Source organism: Gymnoscopelus microlampas (genome assembly GCF_963454915.1).
Source record: "Gymnoscopelus microlampas genome assembly, chromosome: 4".
Taxonomy (NCBI): domain Eukaryota; kingdom Metazoa; phylum Chordata; class Actinopteri; order Myctophiformes; family Myctophidae; genus Gymnoscopelus; species Gymnoscopelus microlampas.
In genome coordinates this window covers 46,298,227-46,318,344 of record NC_139941.1, presented here as the reverse complement: position 1 = coordinate 46,318,344, position 20,118 = coordinate 46,298,227, and the positions used below count along the sequence as shown (strand labels likewise).

Here is a 20,118-nt window from a genome sequence, read left to right as displayed (position 1 = left end):
TAAAATGTTACAAAAATGTTCCTCTTTTTTTTAAAATAGCCACTACTCATGCAGCCTATTCGCTTATTTTGGGCTTGTTTTCATAGACCGGGTTACTTGTTTCCCTCGCAACACCTGGCAACGCTGCGTGTGAGCTTGTAGGTTACAGTGTTACTCGGTCGTACGGCGAAATATTTCTCACATCACGCGAGATTACAGTAGACTCGAGACGAGGTGTGGTTTAGGAAAAAAAAAACAGAGACAAACGAAAGGAAGGACGACCATCGCCAGCTAACGGCTAGTACCGCCGTGCCGTTTAGGTTTATTTACTTATTTTTTTAATCCACATTTTTTTTGAACGGAAGCTAACACCAGATGTAGTAGAATCAAGTACAAGTGAGATATCGATGTAGGTTGTATCGTTGAAAAAGGAGTAGCTAGACGGGAAAACAGGGTCACGTCGTCATCATCATCATCATCATCATCCCCCCAAACCAGGACAATTCACCGAAGCTAGCCTAACATTGGGTCGTCGATGCTAATCTAAGCTAGCTGGCTAGCTCACCCCAAGCTATAAACAGATCTGACTGAGCTCGTTGTATTATATATACTCACAGACGCCACGATGGCCGACGTCGACAAACTGAACATAGACAGCATCATCCAGCGTCTGTTAGAAGGTAACGAAACGGCCGTTTTGTTTAAAAATATGTTGAGTAGTTGTGTTTATTTTACCCGCATGCTAATTGTTAGCCTGGAGGTATGTATTTGTCAACACCGCTTTGGGAGCTAACGGCTAGCAATCCTAGCCTTGGATGAAGACTAGATAGATGTGTACTCATAGATGTATTTTATCGACTTTTACTTTCTTATCTGTGATATCTGATATTCAAATGTATAAATCAGGTTCTCAACCAGTGGTCCGAGGACCACCAGTGGTCCTTGAGGGGGTCCCAAGCTAAATGAGTTCAAAGTTAACATAGCGTCACAATCATTTTAACCACTTAGCGTTGGCTATTCAAAAATAGCCGATCTACAAGCTCATAGCTCGGCACTATGTATATCTGCTATTTTTGAAAAATCTAGAAAATGTGTGCATATCTTTGAATACATATATTTTTTTTTTAAGGCAAACATGTTTAACTCAAATCTTTGCTTCTGGGGGTCCCTGGCACTAAACATTTTGAGACGAGACAAATGTATATCAATTTAGGGGTCCTTGGCATGAAAAAGGTTAAACAACTGGTCTAAATCGATAAAAATACGTCTATGATCTCTTGATCCAGTCTTGATCCAACGCTATAGCAATCCAGCTCTGCCATATATACGTAATGTCGTTCATCATATAAGGTCATCATATAGCATCGTTATTGAGCTGGAAAAAAATATATCTTCATCGCTCTCTGTGTCGAACACAAACTGAAAAACAACCTGCTGCCCACAGCGCTTGTCCTTTACTCAGGGCTCAACAGTGGTGGAAAAAGTACTCCCATTTCTTATCACGTAAAAGTATCAACAGTGCGATGTATATTACAACTCTGTTACAAATAAAAGCATTCAAAATGTACCTTTTAGTTAAAGTATTGGCCTCAAAATATACTTGAAGTACCAAAAGTAAAAGTAGTCATTGTGCAGAATGTCACAACAAGTTCAAAATATATAAAAATCTTTTGAAAATAGCAGATATACAAGCTCACAATGTGTTGCATTGCGATCTTGTAATTCGGCTTTTCAAATAGCCGAAATATATAGACCGTAAGTGGTTAATGTATGTTTAGTAATAAAAATCTAAATCTAAAAAGTAATTAGTAACTAAGTTTTCAAATAACTGTAGTGGAGTAAAAGTACACTATTTTCCTCAGATGCAGTGGAGTATTAGTAAAAGTATTGAACATCGGAAATACTCCACTAAAGTTTAAAAAAAAAAAAAAAAAACTCACAATGGTACATAAGTATAGCATTTGAGTAAATGTACTTAGTTACTTAACACCACTGAAACACCTACATATAATTGTATCTTCATCGCTCTCTGTCGAACACATACTGAAAAACTACCTGCGCTCGTCCTTTACTAAGGGCTCAATACTAAATTACTAAAGCATACAGCTATGGTCAGTGAAATGTATAATTATTGTTACTGACCACTTATTGTTCCATATTTACAGTCAGAGGTGCCAAGCCTGGAAAGAATGTCCAACTACAGGAGAATGAAATTCGTGGATTATGTCTCAAATCAAGGGAGATCTTTCTCAGTCAGCCCATTCTTCTGGAGCTGGAAGCCCCTCTCAAAATCTGTGGTAAGTGTTAAATCACCATACTAAACGCCAGGCTGGTGAAATGACACCACCATGCACCCCCAGATGCTGGAGAATTCTGGCTGTGCCTGGGATGCTTGTCCAGACATTTTGGAGGGAAATTAAAAAAAAAGTAATGTTTTTATGTAAGTTGAAAAATCCTATACATCAATCCACCCCCTCCCTCCCTCCCTAACTGATGCATTTGTTTTTCTGCTATCTTGTAGGTGACATTCATGGGCAGTACTATGATTTGCTGAGGCTTTTTGAGTATGGGGGCTTCCCTCCAGAGAGCAACTACCTATTCCTGGGAGATTATGTTGACAGGGGAAAGCAATCCCTGGAGACCATCTGCCTGCTGCTGGCATACAAAATCAAATACCCTGAAAACTTCTTCTTGCTGAGGGGAAACCACGAGTGCGCCTCAATTAACAGAATATATGGCTTCTATGACGAGTGTGAGTATTGCATAATGGTAGTTAGGATTCATATATATGTTTTGGCTGAAAATACTGACTATTTAGATAAATGATAGTTATGTAATTTAAATGGATGCTAGGTATTTTGTTTACTTGACAAATGCTAAGTATGATATTCAGACATGTCAGGTTTGATTGCTTGTTATCCTGATTACAATGTAGCACAATAGCACACTTATTTTTATGTAAGTGTATTCCTTGACCGGTCACCCTGTAGATGGTTTACTATTTACTAAGTTGCGTCCATGGCACCTAACTCTGTTGCCCTTTATAGCAGTGTATGTTAAATGCCTAAATTGTAAATGTCAGTCTTATTTTTGTCCCCTGCAGTGTCAACTGCTTTTGTACCACTAACTGTTAAGGGTAGATCAGGGTTTTAGTTTCTTGTTTATTACCGCTTTCCCGATGTGGACTTCAGCTAAAAACATTTTTTTAAATCTTTCTAGGTAAAAGAAGGTACAACATCAAGCTCTGGAAAACATTCACAGATTGTTTCAACTGCCTCCCTATTGCCGCCATTGTTGATGAGAAAATATTTTGCTGCCACGGAGGTAGGTTTATACCTTTTCGATATCAATTTAAATATTATTTTAGCACACTTTTCCCCTGTGCTGCACCAGTCACCAGTACTATTCAATGTGAATGAGCTGCACGTGTTGTCCAAAGTCTATCCCTTCATTGACGTCAGCCACCAGTCTTGTTTGTCATTGAGTATTGCTGACTATTGCTGTGTTTGTAGTTCATCCTCTGATTATCGCTGCTGTCAGATTACTGACCTTGGTGGTAGTGTGTGTTTATTTATACTGTACTTCATGTGTTTCCACAGGACTGTCACCAGACCTTCAGTCTATGGAGCAGATCAGACGCGTCATGCGGCCCACTGACGTACCCGACCAGGGTCTCCTCTGTGACCTGCTCTGGTCAGATCCGGACAAGGATGTCCTAGGCTGGGGGGAGAACGACAGGGGCGTATCGTTTACCTTTGGCTCAGAGGTGGTGGCCAAGTTCCTGCACAAGCATGACCTCGATTTGATCTGTCGCGCACATCAGGTAATCAAAATAGTTTCTTTTTTTCCATGGGTGATGCAGCCTTTCCATTTCACTGTAAAATTGTATCCAAAAGAGTAAAAAATGTGGTTTAATGTGCAGAATATTTCCAGTGAGATTGGTATTAAACCACTTGAATCGTCAAAACTGTTCAGGGCATTGTGCCTTTATTGACAAATTGATAATGGCAGAGTTCATTCACTGCACACACTTCACACAGATACAAGGACAACAGTGTGTATAGTGCAAGGGATAGTAGACTCTCTAAATGGTTTTCATCCTAATTGTTGACCTGAAATAAATTGACAGGTGGACAAAATCTATGATTAAATATGAAATAATTTATACAAATTAAACATTTATGTAATCTCCCGACAGTTATGTGTAAAATCGTATTTATAGTTATGAGTAAATCTGGGCGCATTCACTGATATGTCATTAATTGAGTGGGTTTTTATTTGAGGCTAGGTGCCATTTATATTTTTGTTGGTTTATTTTATACATTAAACTGTTATTGTTTTGCTTCTGATTTTTCAGGTTGTTGAGGATGGCTATGAATTCTTTGCAAAAAGGCAGCTTGTGACTTTGTTCTCAGCGCCTAATTATTGTGGAGAGTTTGACAATGCAGGTGCCATGATGAGTGTGGATGAGACCCTCATGTGCTCTTTTCAGGTGAGAAGATATTGTATAATTACGAAAATCTAATTTTGGTTATTTGGTTATATAAGTAAAGATTAAGGAAGAAAGAAAATGCTTATCAAGATACGTTTATTCAATGACAACACATTCACAACAACGTAATAAATAATTAAGATATCGGAGCAGGTAATGCTGGACTTCAATTTAAATGATGGGGTCAAATCTGTCCCACAGAAAGATTTTGTAAATTGTGTGTGCAAAACACACAACCTTAGTGGCAACATACATCACATCCGTATTTTCCTGTGCTATCTTGCTGGTGAATAATTAAATGATGGGGGCCTGGGGAAAGCAGAACTTTGTTGGTACAGTCCACCTCTTTTGTGACCATGCAGTGTCAAAATTGTGACACTATAGGAGTCATCTTATTCTTAACTTTGCCAACTGGCTTTGTGAAAACAGACTGCTGTGTTGTTTTTCTCAGTTTACTGTCAGCTGGAAAGGCCTTGTCAAATGATTTGTGGTTTATCAGAAAGTGTCTTTCCAAGTTCCCTTTCTTTGCCATCGCTGCACAATTGTATTTGTTGCAGTTGTTTTCATTTCCACATGACAACATTTTTTTATCTTGTCACTTCATATCTTCCTCAACTCATTCTCAATACTGTCTGCTGTCTGTCTTTTTAGCAGTCGTGGAAAATGAGTAGTACCGTAACCTAGTACTAAATGGGTAACAAACCGCTGCATGCTCCAGATTTGTTCACATTTAAACCAGCAAGCCTGACTGAGCATGATTGGGCGGTGGGCAATATTATTTTTTCTGGGTCTTCAAATTGCAGCAAGAAACATGGGGCTGACGGATCATGGTTTCCCACACCTGATGTAAAGTATCAGACTATTGTTGTGGCTGTGGTTTAGCACTAGAGTAGTAACAGACTTAAAATGCTGGGAATATTGTTGATACTATAGGCCGCTTTAACCATTTAAAAAAAAATCTGAAGTGTATTGTAAAAAATAAGAAAGAAGAGAAAAAAAACTGCCACTGTTCCCAGTGGACATTAAGTTTCCTGGCATGTTTTAGCAACAGTTATTGTTCTTTGGAAGGACATTAATGGGCTGAGTAGACAACGATATTAGTTACCTGGTGTTTGGCTTTGTTACAGTGCAAAGTGTCCAAATGTTAACATGTGCAACAGTTTTGATAGAAGTAGTTTAAAATCTGCTGGCATCCATGGCCATGTGGGATAGGTTGGGCGAACCAAATGACATCCTCTCAGGAGGCAGATTTGTGCTCTTGCTCCATTGACATGATTAGATTTATATCTGCGCTGATCCCTAGAATCCACAGTCTGTCTATAATTGGTTTCCCTGTATGACCAAGGAAAACCTAATTAAACAAGTGGAGCCAGGGATTTCCAGTTCAACAGTTAAGATTTAATTTGCTGTCCCCCTCAGAACATTTCTTTTGGACACTACTGCTAAACAGAAAATAATAGCTGTTACTACTAAAGAGTATTAGTCATAGTTAAAATTAGTGTATTTTAGATACTTTTCCTGCTTTTATTGACTAATGATTCTTATGGCCGTTTTCTGTTATTCTTTTCACTGTTCTTTTAGATTTTAAAACCAGCTGAGAAGAAGAAGCCTAATGGCAGCCGTCCTGTGACCCCTCCTCGCAACATGGTCACCAAACAAGCCAAGAAATGAGGTGGCTGGTGTTCCCACTTCCCTGTTCTGCTTTTGTCTTTTGCATTTGAAGGATTGCTTATCCTTCATGCTGCCAATACAGAAAAGATATACACTCCTACCCGATGAAAGCAAATAATTTTGTTGTTTTTGTCCACAAGGGTAAATTGATATGTCACCATGAAAACCTCAGGTGTTTTGCACTCCATTTTGCAACTAAGTCTTTGCCACATGACTGTTCAATCAGGAAAAATGTAACAATATGGCTAATTATGCACAGGAATGCCTTGTTTATAGCTGTGCACAATTTTCTTTTACAATTTTGTTCATGTCTCCATTTCAGTTGTCACATTTTCTTGTCACCGTCAATAATTGATATTAATGGTTATGGAACAACTGTGGAATAATATGTGAAACACCTGTTTTATTTCTGTACAATTTTATTTATCATATTGCATTGACTTCTCCGCACTCTGCATCATCACATTTTTAAAACTGAGTCTTGTGCTAAATTAAATGAATAAAGAAAGCATTCTTGTAATGTTAATCTTTCTAATAAACTTTGAGCGTATTTTAGGGGAAATTTTGTATATCATTATTTCTATTCCTACTTTTTCAATGTTGAAAAATAATGTTACTCTCCGAACATAGTACATGAGTTCTTTACTGTTTACTTTTTGGCAAAAACAAATCTTAAAATATATATATTTTTATAGTACTCCAGTAGTTCACCCAAAACATTACTTATTTTCTATCAATTACACACCCCATGAAGCCTTGAATTCATGGAGATTTTTTTTGTTTGTCACATTCCTGAGCCAATAATTTGATGACTGGAAAAATGAGTCATCTTTGGGGTGAATCACTCCTTTTTAAGGGCAAGTTTCACCAGTATGTAGCTGGAATAGATGACTGGTTGTAGTACTGTTTTTGTTGTGCACATCTTGCGTGCAAACAACTGATCTGAGCTGCTGGTTTGTGAAAGACTGGGCAGTAGTACTGAATTGTACACAGCAGTGTAGTCAGGAGACTGCTTATGCACTCCAGCTTTGTCCAGAAGAAGGGATTTCGCAATCTGTAGACCACCGTTCCTAGCCTACATACTTCCAAGTTCCATGGTGCCGTCATCTGCATCCGAATGTCTTGTTTTATAGGCAGCTGATGACATACTTTATTGTATTAGTTCAACAGCACTCAAACACTGAGTGCGCACTTATGAGTCCATTCAGGCCAAGCCGTAATGTGCATTGTGCACCAAGAGAAGTGCATACTGGACTCAAACTTAAAGTAATACCTTGACACAACACAGGGTGCCGCTATAATGATATTCGCATGAAACACGAACAAAGGCTCATGGGCCATGGCAAAAATGAATGTCCACTAGGGGAGGCCAATATGCAGTGTAACATTTTAGACCGACATTAATGAGGTCAGAATGAAAGTGCAATATTTGGAAAACACATGTGGACTCATGTTTTAATATTTATAAAATGGTAATATTTCCCTATCGATATTACGAATTAAGAAAATAGTATGGACTCCCAATGTGTCAATGTTGAGGAGGCTGGCGTAATACGCCACTGAACCTAATCATTTGCTAGTTAATAGAGGTTGGATATTGACAGCACTTATTTACACATGTATATAGTATATAGGGGATAAAAGTGTGAATCGTAGTAGTATTACCGGTAACCAGAAGTCTCGTCCCAAAACACGCTCACCCCCATTTCTTCGCCCTGGGGGTTCTTGTTCTTGTATTTGTTTTACTGAGGATACGTTTAGAAAAAAAAATCAGGATTAGGCATAGTTTTGCTGAGGTTACGTTTAGGAATAAGGCTAGGTTTAGGCATAGTTTACTGAGGTTGCGTTTAAGAATACCATTACCAGGTGAATACCGCCGGATTTGCCCCGGGGCGACTGTGTTTTGGGGCGAGCGTTGTTTGGTATTCTGGATTGCGTAATGTGTGACGTCGGAGCAGCCAGTCACAAGACCTGAGAGAGTGAGACCTCGGATCGTAGCTGCCTGGACAGAGTGAGGAGGCTAGAAGACCTGGGGGGTTTATTTATGTTACGTAGTCTCGCTGAGGTTGTCTTCTTGACATCATGGTTGCGACGAACAAACCGCTATTAGTTCCCGAGTGTTATACCGTCGATACCGACGTCTCTTTCCTCTGAATTTGCTCCAGAATAAGATCTTCCGTACTGTAGAGACGCCGAAATAATAGCTACTCTATTCGAACCTGTCATTAGCGTGGCGTGCGGGGCTTTGTCTGTCTGTGTGTGTGTGTGTGGACGGAGCGTGTTATTGTCACTGAGTGTGTGCGTAGCTCAGCCGTTACATACTCAAGCCTATACGTAACCCCGGTTATTTGAGTTTTACGAGCGCGCTTAAGTTTTGCTGGCCATATTAACGTTGGTTTGTAAACATCGTGAGCTTTTCTTTTCTACGTCGACGCTTTTAAAGCGAGCGTTTTTCGGTGGGGGGTGTTCGGTAGGGGATGTTGTCTGTCCTGTCGTACGGTCGACTGTTTGCCAGGGCTGTCATCGGCGGACTCTCTCAGACCGACGGCCGAGACTACAGCCTGGTGACGGCCAGATGCGGCTTCGGGAAGGACCATCGTAAAGGCATCCTGAAGAAAGGCATGTGCTACGGCGACGACGCCTGCTTCATCGCCCGACACAGACATGCGGATGTTTTGGGTGAGTGTTATGTCACTGTGTGTTTGTCTGGCTGTCTGCACTTTCTTTATTATCACATCATCACAAAAGGTCATAAAGGCTACGGCTTGCAACAGTGGATCAAACAAGGTTAGTTAGGCTATCTTGGACACTGGAATTACTCATACGAGAAGCACGTTGTTCTTTTTAGTGTAATCCTATCCTATTTTAACGCACTGAGACAAAGACGGGAAGCTCTGGTCCACGATGAGCCATATCTGCTGTCACACAGACTTAACGCACATAGGTCATAATTATAGTGCTAACCTACACATTGTGTATGTCATCATGTAGTACCGTAGAGGCAAATTACTTTTATCAGCTTGACCACTGACCAGTAATGTCTTAATGTGCACTTACACTGAGGGTCAGGTCAGGTTGCTTTGACTTGCTGATACTACTCGTCGATATTGTCTCTGAGTCTGGAGTGTTCAAGTACTGCCTGGTGAAGGCGGTTGTGTACAAAGTAGACCTTAGCTGGAGTCTTTTGTTTCTGCCAATTATCAGGTGGTCTGGCAAGTAGAGGGCACATAGTGCCGGGGCAGGCCGGCCTTGTATGGTCAGTGGAGCAGATGCTTGTGTCTTGGGAGCTGCTGGGATACAGTATGTTATCCGAGTCCTCCTATCACTAGATTGTACTCCATGATAAGGGGCATTCTCATTTATAAATGGAACAGAGGTGCTCAAACTATTACAAGTGGAGTACCAAGATCCTAGATGTAGCACTATTCGTTGGATTTGGGCTAACTCTGGTCCATAGCCTATATAACTGCTCCTAAACTGTCCTTTTCTGAGGCAGAGTAAACCACGCTCCAACTGATGTTCACTATGGCTTTTATTTCTCCCAAGACGAGACAACGTGAAAAACTGAATGAAATGACATAAAAACAAATAATATTTTTTAACCACAATGAATTATAAACATGAATTATGTCCTTGTTGACAGCCATGCTGTATTCTTTTTAAATGTCCATGAAATGTCCACATAACACATGAAATGTCCATATTTAGTTGCATAAACACACAACAAAACAATAATAACAATCATTGTACAGACCAACAAAATAAACAAGTGACATACCGTGTGCGCCTTCTGCCCAGATATGCTCAGGAGTGTTAGTACTTTTTATCATTTTATATATTTTCTTCTTGGCATACACAGAGCTCCTCACAGCTCTGAAACCCTGTTTGTTCTGATTACCAGCACCTAAGCTCACACAGGTGAACCCAATGCTGCCATGATTGGTGTCACTCTATATCTGCTACAGCAGGCCACAATGCAGAGAAAAGTAGAAGGCACTATATCACCATACTCCATGCACATACAATATATTACCCAAAATAAACAATATTCACCTTTCATATTTTCAGAAAAATAATAAAAACAATACCACAAAATTCAACCACTCTCTGGAACAGCTACAGCCTAGAAGGAGTTCGTTCTCCTTATGGACCAGAGTTGGTCTTGGACCAGAGAAATTACTTGACATTGATCATTTGAAAACTAATGGAAGCTTCCCTGCAGTGTCCTACATAGTACACTGGCCTTACATGATCTTTAACATGAGCTCTTACATGATCAATACATGCTCGCTTTGTAATGAGTAAGATGTGCTAAAGTACATCTCTGATGTTATTATTTTGCACATAATATGGTCTTTAAAGGGCCATCCACTGTCCACACCATTAATGATAACTATAAAGCTTGATATAACAATATTATGATGATAATGATGTGAGAATCCACATCACACATGTTGAAAGTGAGTGATGTGTTGTTCTTGATGCCCTGTACATTTGGATGGATTTTGACTGTCAGTTTCAGACCACTAGTAAATACATATTTGGGAGCAGAAATTGGTGTGCGTGCGGACTCCTTTTTATTCTTATCTATTACTACTGTTTTTGGTCCAGCACCCAACCTTGTCTCTTTCAACTTGACTGTCAGTTTCATTCATCACATCCCTCTGAAAGTGTTTGCCCGCTTTTTGTATAGCAGTGTTGTGGATGCCGTCAGCCACATGAGATAGAACCGTTTTTAAAGCCATATTTATAGTTATCGTTATTATCATTCTTTATGTGGACATACCTTTAGACCCTTTGAACCCCACCCCCAACCCCTGACCGTTCTGCATACCATGACGTTGATTCACTCAGTCTGAGTTTTGTCTTGTGCTGTACTTGGTGTCTTGTTTGCATCTTGGTGAAAGTGCCCATTGTATTTCTCCATCATGCAGCTGCGTTGACGTTCTTGTTTCCTAGCAATATATTAGTTCCTCTCTTGTGGTAAGTCACAGTTAAGAGGCAAGGAGTCCGGGGATCATAAATAATAGCCTCATTACTAATACTGATTTTCTGTGCCTACCACTGATACTTCAGTTCAGTTATGAATCTTATGATTTATTGTACCAAAGATAAACTTAGTTGAGGACAGGAATTAAAAATAATAAATTGCAACATAATCTACCACACTCTGTTATTCATTTCAGAGGGAGTCACTAGCTCAACATGCAATGCAAAGTAAAGCGTCTTCATTGAGTGAATGTATTTCTCGCTGCTTCCTTAGGTGTGGCAGACGGAGTGGGTGGTTGGCGGGACTATGGAGTGGACCCGTCGCAGTTTTCTGGGACACTGATGAAGACATGTGAGCGGCTGGTGAAGGAAGGCCGCTTCACACCCAGTAACCCTGTAGGAATCCTCACAACCGGCTACTATGAACTCTTACAGAACAAAGTGCCTCTCCTCGGTGAGTGAATCAACCCTGAACACAGGGCTGCTCAGTTAATTAAATATAATAATTCCATAGTGTAAGAGCAAGAGCCTTGTTGCAGCAGCTCAGTGGCCTTGTGGTTAGAATGTCCGCCCTGAGATTGGGCGGTCAGGGTTTGATTTTAGTTCACTAAATATATTGAATTCAATCCAAGAGTTGTCTGACTGAATCAAGTATAAAAGAGATGGAGAGCGAAAGAAAAAATAGGAAATAGCGGCACTCTGATCTAAAGTATTGCATCTTTTATTTTTTTTTGGAGTGCCGCTATTTCCTCTTTTTGGTATTTCCTCTTTTTGGTTCTTTATATTGAATTGAATAGAAAAGGTAAAATTACAATGAAATAATACCACATCTTAAGTTGCATAAAGCAAGGTCACATTATTAAATACATTTATCAGAATCACCATTTTAAGCATAAAGCATATTGGGTCTTGGTATGCATTCAACCAATGTTCATCTTTCTGTTGTTATGGTGGCATTCTGGGCTGGCATTATGAATGTACATTTATATCTACTCCCAACATAAACCTGAACAAAAATAATGTAATGCAAAGGACACAACCTACATTGCCTAACAATTGCATCCTAGAATATTGTGGAGACAATAATACTAGAGTCTGAACTCATGAGTTCATGACATACAGCTGAAATGCTGAGCTTTGGTACACAGCCCCCCTTTTTGTAGTTCTGTGTAGCTGATTGGGTAGGTAGGTACTAGTACTGATTTCAGCTGGAGCCACCCATACCAAATGTCTCTTGTCATAATATTGTATTGGTAGGCACTTAAGATTAAACTATGCAGCAAATGCCAGTGTCATGGTACATGGTGAAGATGGGTATTTGGTTGCAGCGCAGAACTACAGTAGGAGGGACATTTTTCAGGTGGTAGGATGATAGGTTCTCAACCTTTCACATGTAATGTCTTGCTTCATGCAAAAAGTTTAAGGCTTGGCTGTTTGTTCCCATCTGTGTATAGTTAAGTGGTCGGTTGTGGTTCAGAGATCTTTGCAAGTTTGCATCATGAGTCAGAGTCTCCGTCTCCGTTCCCATTAAACAACGGGAACCTTAGTGTCTCTATTCTAGGGCCGACATTCGTGGAAAATAAACATTTGGGGAAAATAGCAGATCTACAAGCTCACAACGTGTGGCAACCTTTCCCAACGCGCTGTTGTTGATCGACTATTTTCTGTGAATAGGGAAAATAGGAGGGGGCCTAGTATAGACCCATTTGGGACTCCAGTCAAGTAAGTATATTGGGTTTTAAGTCTGTTAAGAAGTCCTGAGAACGTCCCATGTCCTGACCTGCCCCCTCTGCAGCTCATTCCAAGAATCATTTTGCTACATGGCACTGATGCCCGTAAGCGTGTGCAAACGTGTAGCCTTGTGCCAACAAAATCTAGGGAAGAAAAGCAGGGGAAGGATGTCCATCACGGAGTCAGTACTTTTCCACCCTCCTGACATGTGCAAATGGTGGAGGGAAACAACACAGTATTGTGTTTTTTTCTTCCACTGTGGAGGGAAGGTTCTTGAAGCAGGCTGTGTGTGTGTGTGTGTGTGTGTGTGTGTGTGTGTGTGTGTGTGTGTGTGTGTGTGTGTGTGTGTGTGTGTGTGTGTGTGTGTGTGTGTGTGTGTGTGTGTGTGTGTGTGTGTGTGTGTGTGTGTGTGTGTGTGTGTGTGTGTGTGTGTAATTGTTACTATAGAGGAAAACAGAAGAAAGGCAGTGAGTGAGTCACATTGCGTGAGGGGGGTTTTAGAAGGTTGAGCCCAGAGAGCGGACCACATTCTGGTGAGCCTGTTCATCAGCAGCAGGGTGTTGTCACACAATGTGTGCTTAGCCAGATTATTATGTTTCCTCCTGCATCCATCCTCCAGATGACGGCCTTCCAAAGTAAAGTGATCTTGTTACAAACATTTTGTGTTCTTAGACAGATTATTGTGTTTCCAACTGCATCCATCCCCCAGATGACGGCCTTCCAAATAAAGTGATCGTGTTACAAGTACATACATTTTGTATGTTCAACCTCAACTAATTAATCAACCATGTAAAATATATATTGGGCTAGGTCTCGTGTGTCTTTCCTTAAATGGCATTTTGTTGTCAGTTATGTGTGTAAAGAAGGGCAGGTTGGGAGACTTTTCCGGAATGATATACGTACTTATGCATGCCATATTACTACTTCATGTATGTTATCTTGTCTATTAACATGTACTGTGATTTGAGTTATCTGTGTGCATTGAGCCATGCTGCAAACCAAATTGCCCTTGTGGGACAGTGAAGAACTGAACCAGCTTTCCATTCTCTCTCGCTGTCATTATCCGTGTTATGCGAGTTGTGTCTGTCTCTCGTTCTTATCTGTGTGTGTGTGTGTCACTCTCATGTCTTTCAGGCAGTAGCACGGCCTGTATCGTGGTGTTGGACCGGCAAAGTCACCAGCTGCACACTGCCAACCTCGGTGACTCAGGCTTCCTAGTGGTGCGGGGAGGGGAGGTTGTCCATAGGTCAGACGAGCAACAGCACTACTTCAACACACCCTTCCAGCTGTCCATAGCTCCTCCAGAGGCAGAAGGAGTTGTCCTCAGTGACAGGTCAGACACTCATCAAGGCACTAATTAAACGCTGGTGATGATTGAAGCCTCTGTGTGTTTTACACCTTTTTGAAGGATTGTTGAGTGGCAATGGATAACAGAAGAAGTTGCCAAACTGTAAATGTAAGAGGTGAACTGATAGATGTGAAAGATACCTGCACATTTATGGATTGCACACTGGCATATTGAAGGCACTCAAAATGCCTCACTTTGGTTTTCCACTACTTTAGGATGCAGACTGTCCTAATTGTTTACATTTTATAAGAAATAGCAGAATGTTATGTTACTTTTCTTTTGCCATTGGTGCTCCATGGTGATATTATTAAACGGAAAGGTTGAGGGTTAAACTTGTTTCTGTGAAACTACTCTGATGGTGTGTATCCGAGGTCATCCTGGGACCACGTGCTGCTGTGTCTCGTTGCCGCAGCATGCGCACAGCAGAGCCGCCTCTTGTAGCGTGAGCGAAGGCGGCAGCAGTTGGACGCCCGCCAATGTCTCTGTCTGCCAGGTCAAAGTCTCGTCATACTGATGGGCGACTGGAGGCTCTCCACTCCACAGCCAATCCTGCACCTGCTGGCCCGGCCAGCCTTTTCACTAGTTTAATCTTAAATGAGGCAGATTGTTTTGAGTTTACTGCATGCATTTCTCTACAGTACACTAATGGAAGGCAAACCATGGATAAATCTGGGCTGTAAGGCACTAATGGTTTCAAATGGAATCGGGATAAGCAGCGAGTGTTTCCTGTAGTCTTTTATTTCTAGCATTGGTCTCAAGTGACTTCTGTTCTGTGGCTCTTCATCCAAGTCCCGGTATCAGCACTTTTTTAAAGAATGTGTGTCTGCTCTTTAAGTACATTTCTTGTTTTTATAAATAATTGAGTGTGAGACGGTGGGTGAAGCATTGGAGGTTCAAGCAGAATTCGGTCTGAGACCAGCTGGGGTAGACGTGGGGGATCTCACCCCATCAGGAGACTCATCTTTTGTGGTTTAATGCATCTGTTCTTAGAATATGATTACTGGTCATTTTGTGGCCAATGTCCCTCGTCTTTATGTTCCCCTTGCACTAAGGGCAATGTTCCAGCAGTGTAGTGCTGCCCCAACTGAATAAAAGCAAAGAAAATGCATCTTCCTTTTTTACATGCGTGATGATTAAAAGCATGTAAATATTAACAAGAGACATTTGCGTTTAAAACTTCATGTCCCAGACGTTTGATCTCCCTACCCCGACTGTCCTCAGTGGTTTTATAAATGACTTCTGGCTACCTATCACTGCAGAAGGCAGTCCAGATGCATTATAATGAATAATGGCTCTGCCTGGCCAAGGAGCAACGGGGTCAGGGAGATGTAGGGATTCTTCCAAGAACTGAACTTGACACTGGCACCAGAACTTGGCCGTGGGTCTGTGACTAACACAAATCACTGTAAAAGCCATGATCGCTGGAGCACCCATGAGACCAAAGTGTACTTTTCCAAGCTAGACCATGTGACCATTCCTTGAATTACTTCTCATCGTCGCCATACACATATGATCCGGTGTTTGTCATTAGTTTCCAAAGTCGTCAGTCAACTGAAACTTTAGTTGCAATAAAGACTTGGCTGGAGAGTAACTAAGAGTGCCATGCCGACTTACTGGAGGACTGGCACTAAAACGAAACATTGTAATGTCAGCCTATTCTTGATCTTTTAAAATGAAGACATGCTGCATTGATATTGCACTGTTTTGTTGGGAGATCAACATGATGTATCTCTTATGTGACAACATGGCACTCCAAAGCATTTTGTGACAGGTCATTATTGGAAGCCTGGCTGATGTTCAACTATACCTGTAAGTTGATGAGGTGTGTCTGCAACTGTACATGCCATAGTCGGGCAGAGAAGAAGTTACGTTTGGTGCAGAGATGTGCTGGCAAATTCTCATAATTCATACAGTATTAATAAATATATAGAATGCATGTACCATTCCATTCATAACAGCGCTGTGCTTCCATGTCAACCATGGAAGAGGAAGTTATAAATCCATGGGGGCCTATGTGACGTGTTTATATGAAGATGCGTTGATTATGGTATCCTTAAAATAAGTGCCATCATGTCCCCCAGGAAAGTAGGTGGCTGTGAAATGAATACGGAAGTAGGGCGCACGTGACCTATTGTATAGTATAGCTATGGTTCATACAAACATAAAATGGAGGATCTCCAGTATAGTGCAAATGCATTTACTCCATTAGGAGTCCTAATGCTTTTTTCCTGAGCTTTTAATGTATATCTGTGTATGATAGACTCACTCTGCTTTTACACTCTGTGTCCCCTCAGTCCTGACGCTGCAGACAGCTCGTCCTTTGACGTCCAACTGGGCGACATAATCCTCACCGCCACAGACGGTCTCTTTGACAACATGCCCGACTACATGATCCTGCAGGAGTTGAAGAAGCTCAAGAAGGTATGTCGAGCTGTAACACTAAACAGGTCTGCCCGTCAGGGTAGTACGAACACTGGAGTTGAAAAACATGACTGGAATGCTAACACAATGTCTGGCGTGTTTTTGTTAACAGAACTCAAACTACGAGAGTATCCAGCAGACCGCCAGGAGCATCGCAGAGCAGGCCCACGTGCTGGCATACGACCCCAACTACATGTCACCTTTCGCACAGTTTGCCTGTGACAATGGGCTGAATGTAAGAGGTTAGTATCTCAAGTGGAATGTGAAGGTATGGCTTAAGGCTGATTTATAGTTCGCTCTGCAAAATGTATGTATTTTGTACTGAAGATGAAATTAGGAAAATTGTAAAAACACATTAAGCCTGTATTATGATAAAAGGACATTTTTTAAACATATTTGATACGTTTAGTGTTGGCATGAGACCCCCAACATTTTCTTCCCTCCAAAATCAAAGATTACTAACTGCTTGAGGAATGAGACAGAGGAGAAAGGACTTCAAACTTGATGTCCTGCCAAAAACATTGTTGGCACAGAAGAAGCATAGTTTAGTGTTTAGCACAAGTATATATTCTGTTGATGAAATAATTTCAAAAATCATCAACACAAAAAAGTTGTTTTGTAGGGCATTATTCACATCCTGACCGTGTGTGTTTGTGTGTTCTCCGCAGGAGGAAAGCCCGACGACATCACAGTATTGCTGTCAATTGTAGCAGAGTATACTGACTAGCTAAAGACTGTGTGGAGGAAGATGTTTTTTTTTCACCTCGCCTCTGCAGGTGTTGTCTGCTTTGATTCCTGCTGGCCAGGAAGAAGGAACTCGTGTTTGGACAGCAGGGTCCCACATCCCCCTGTCTCTACACTGCCCCCTGACTCCCACTTGACCATCATGCCCCCCAAACCCCTTTCTTACACATGCCCATCTACTGTAAACTGGAGGGGATGGACAGCCAAAGGATGTGGGGGGGTTCAAGATTTGACACTTCCTCCTGGCCATGTCTGATTACCTCCTCTTGTTGTGGGGGTAATCCCATTTGCAGAGATGAACAATGTTGAACGTGGCATGAGGGAAGAAGCTCCTGGTTGATGTGGATAAGTCCTCTTTCCTGAGTGTGGAAAGTTCAAAGCTCAGGTTGAGATTCAGAAAGGGATCAGGTATTGCTAGTGTTAGGTGTTTCAAGTGGTTTGAAGCTGTGCTGTCAAGCCAGAAGAGTTAAAAAGGGAACAGAGCTGATTTAGAATTGCACACCATAAATGGTAAGCATTTTGCAAGGGGATGTTCCAAAATACTTTTCTAGGCATAAGTGCTACGTTCAAAAACCTACATCAATCGAAGGCCACGGCACCCAATATGCGGGTATAAGGACACACGTTTAATATGACTGGTTTGATGATGTTGAAATGTGTTGTAGATGTTTCCAGGAAGGGACTTTTTGTTGTTTTTTGGGAGGAGGTATAGGGTTTCAGCTGCAGCTGCCTTTTCCGTATCCGCACAATTCTAGTCTTGCACAAACATTATTACTTCAAGGCTGTTTAGGGAGGAGATTTTATAATGTAAAAAAAAAAAAAAGCTTTTCTAAAAAAATTATGTCATTGCTAGTGTCAAACTAGTGCCCTCCCAACGCAGCAGCGGCTGGAGCCATGATTGTGATTACAAGAAATGTGTGTGTGTGCGACTGTGTGTGTTGGTGAAAGTTCTCATGTTAAACTCACTTGGTGTCTGTTGTTTGTTAGATGATGTGTAATTAGTGTATACTTACGAAATGTGTATGTGAAGGCAACACAGTGTTCTCACTATCCAATGGGGTGAATTGGTCTTGGCAGCCGTGAACGCACAAAGATAAAGATGCATATCTGAAGACTAAATACAGCAGATGCTGGTCGGGTGACCAAATATATTTTTTATAAATTCTTCATTCGATGGGATTAGTGGAGAATAATCTGGATTGATTGCCATATTGTGGTAGCTTTAGAAAATGTTAATCACAATCAGAATTCTCCTTTTCTTTTCTCATCTCTCCTCCCTAGCCCCAAACCTCTAATCATTAGAGGTTTCATTAGTCTAATGAAACATTTGTGGGTCATTGCAGGTTTTGATTTGCTTTTCATGTGCAAAATGACCATTGTGTTTATATTGTTTTGCTGCTGATTTGCACTGTGCATTTGCACAACTCATGTGCAGCAACCTTAACTGACAAGTCAAATTTAGTTTTCTCCATATTTCATTCATTATCAGAGCTGATGTGCCTTGTATCAGGTGTCATTGATACTGGCGAACATGTGTGTAATTATTCCTTAACCTACCCCTCACACTCACAGTATTCTAGAACTAAGCGCAAAGCTTGAATCTGTTGGAACAGCCATGAGATTCAAAGTTTCCCCATCACGCCTTGCTGTCTTAATACTAGTTTTTTTGTCATATATTTCAAAGATATTTAAACCTTTTACCCCCAAGATCTGCTATCATGCACCCAGTCACAAGTTTAGGCTTAGTAACGAAACCCATGCTCTGAAATCCATGTGGGAAGTTTACCTTATTCGGTGATGAAGTGGGAAGTTTACCTTATTCAGTGATGAAGATGGCATGACAGAACACCTACAATCTGCACCATCTACCTACAATATGACATTTTTCAAATACGACAATTACTGTAAGCTTTCTGTGCATGGAACTTTATCCCTGGTTTTCACAGAGGTAAATGAACAGGCATGGCATTGCAGATTTGAAAGGGGTATGGCACTGAATAAATAAAGAGAATCTAAGCAGCCTTAATAGTATTGTAACAAAAGCAAACCTCTCCCTGTCAGATGGCACTAGTAGCTTCAGTGTTCCCTTACCCGTTCTTAAGATTGCACCCAGTACCTACATATTGCATCCTCCCAAAACAAACTTTGTTACAGCCAGAGCTGCATGGGTCTATATATTTTGGGTGAATAGTTCAAACATTCTGATGCAGGTTCTGTATGCAGGTTCTGTAAGAAAGGAAAAGAGAAAAGTTCTCAAATCTGTAAAATATTTAAATAAAGAGTATAGTATTTATTACCTTTTGTGTTTTTTGTTTTATTTCACTAAGACAAAATGTCCACACTAGCCACATTGAGGAATTGTTTTATTTTTGTTCCTTTCAAGAGATGGGCACAAGCCTTCATTCAATTCTGCAACAATGAACACCATCTGACTTCCTTGTCCATCCACTGACAGAATTCATTTCAAAGACCTGCTCTCAACAGATGAGATGCGTTCCGGATGCCTCCGAGGCAGTAATCCCATTAAGACAAGTACAAGTTGTATCTGTGAATCTCTGAGTCCAAGTTTACCCGTGAACTCACTCTCTCAATGTACTGTTATGCAAGGCAGGGAGTGATACTGTAATACTGAACAAGAACACAGTGCCATTTGTATGTTTAGTTACACATTCCTCAGATCTCAGGCAGTCTGTCAGGCATGCTCCAAGTTACTATCAACAAAGAGGTGTGGTATCTCAAAGCA

At 40.9% G+C, this 20,118-nt stretch overlaps 2 protein-coding genes across 2 annotated transcripts; both read left to right on the top strand.

Annotated features, from left to right (window-relative positions):
- Window positions 1–221: 221 nt before the first annotated feature.
- ppp1cc (protein phosphatase 1, catalytic subunit, gamma isozyme) lies at window positions 222–6,704 on the top strand. Its single transcript, XM_084054806.1, has 7 exons — window positions 222–659; window positions 2,145–2,276; window positions 2,501–2,731; window positions 3,199–3,303; window positions 3,579–3,802; window positions 4,337–4,471; window positions 6,053–6,704. Exons 1-7 carry the CDS (start codon window positions 605–607, stop codon window positions 6,140–6,142), a joined length of 972 nt encoding a protein of 323 aa, XP_083910932.1. The 5' UTR covers window positions 222–604; the 3' UTR covers window positions 6,143–6,704.
- Window positions 6,705–8,134: 1,430 nt separating this feature from the next.
- pptc7a (protein phosphatase targeting COQ7 a) lies at window positions 8,135–19,671 on the top strand. Its single transcript, XM_084055883.1, has 6 exons — window positions 8,135–8,821; window positions 11,406–11,585; window positions 13,997–14,195; window positions 16,505–16,631; window positions 16,744–16,873; window positions 17,300–19,671. Exons 1-6 carry the CDS (start codon window positions 8,620–8,622, stop codon window positions 17,356–17,358), a joined length of 897 nt encoding a protein of 298 aa, XP_083912009.1. The 5' UTR covers window positions 8,135–8,619; the 3' UTR covers window positions 17,359–19,671.
- Window positions 19,672–20,118: the final 447 nt, after the last annotated feature.

Coding starts and splice junctions, on each gene's coding strand:
- ppp1cc (XM_084054806.1), top strand. CDS start 605: ATGGCCGACGTCGACAAACTGAACATAGACAGCATCATCCAGCGTCTG. Junction 2,277..2,500: donor AGCCCCTCTCAAAATCTGTG/GTAAGTGTTAAA, acceptor GCTATCTTGTAG/GTGACATTCATGGGCAGTAC. Junction 3,803..4,336: donor TGATCTGTCGCGCACATCAG/GTAATCAAAATA, acceptor CTGATTTTTCAG/GTTGTTGAGGATGGCTATGA.
- pptc7a (XM_084055883.1), top strand. CDS start 8,620: ATGTTGTCTGTCCTGTCGTACGGTCGACTGTTTGCCAGGGCTGTCATC. Junction 11,586..13,996: donor GAACAAAGTGCCTCTCCTCG/GTGAGTGAATCA, acceptor CATGTCTTTCAG/GCAGTAGCACGGCCTGTATC. Junction 16,874..17,299: donor CAATGGGCTGAATGTAAGAG/GTTAGTATCTCA, acceptor TGTTCTCCGCAG/GAGGAAAGCCCGACGACATC.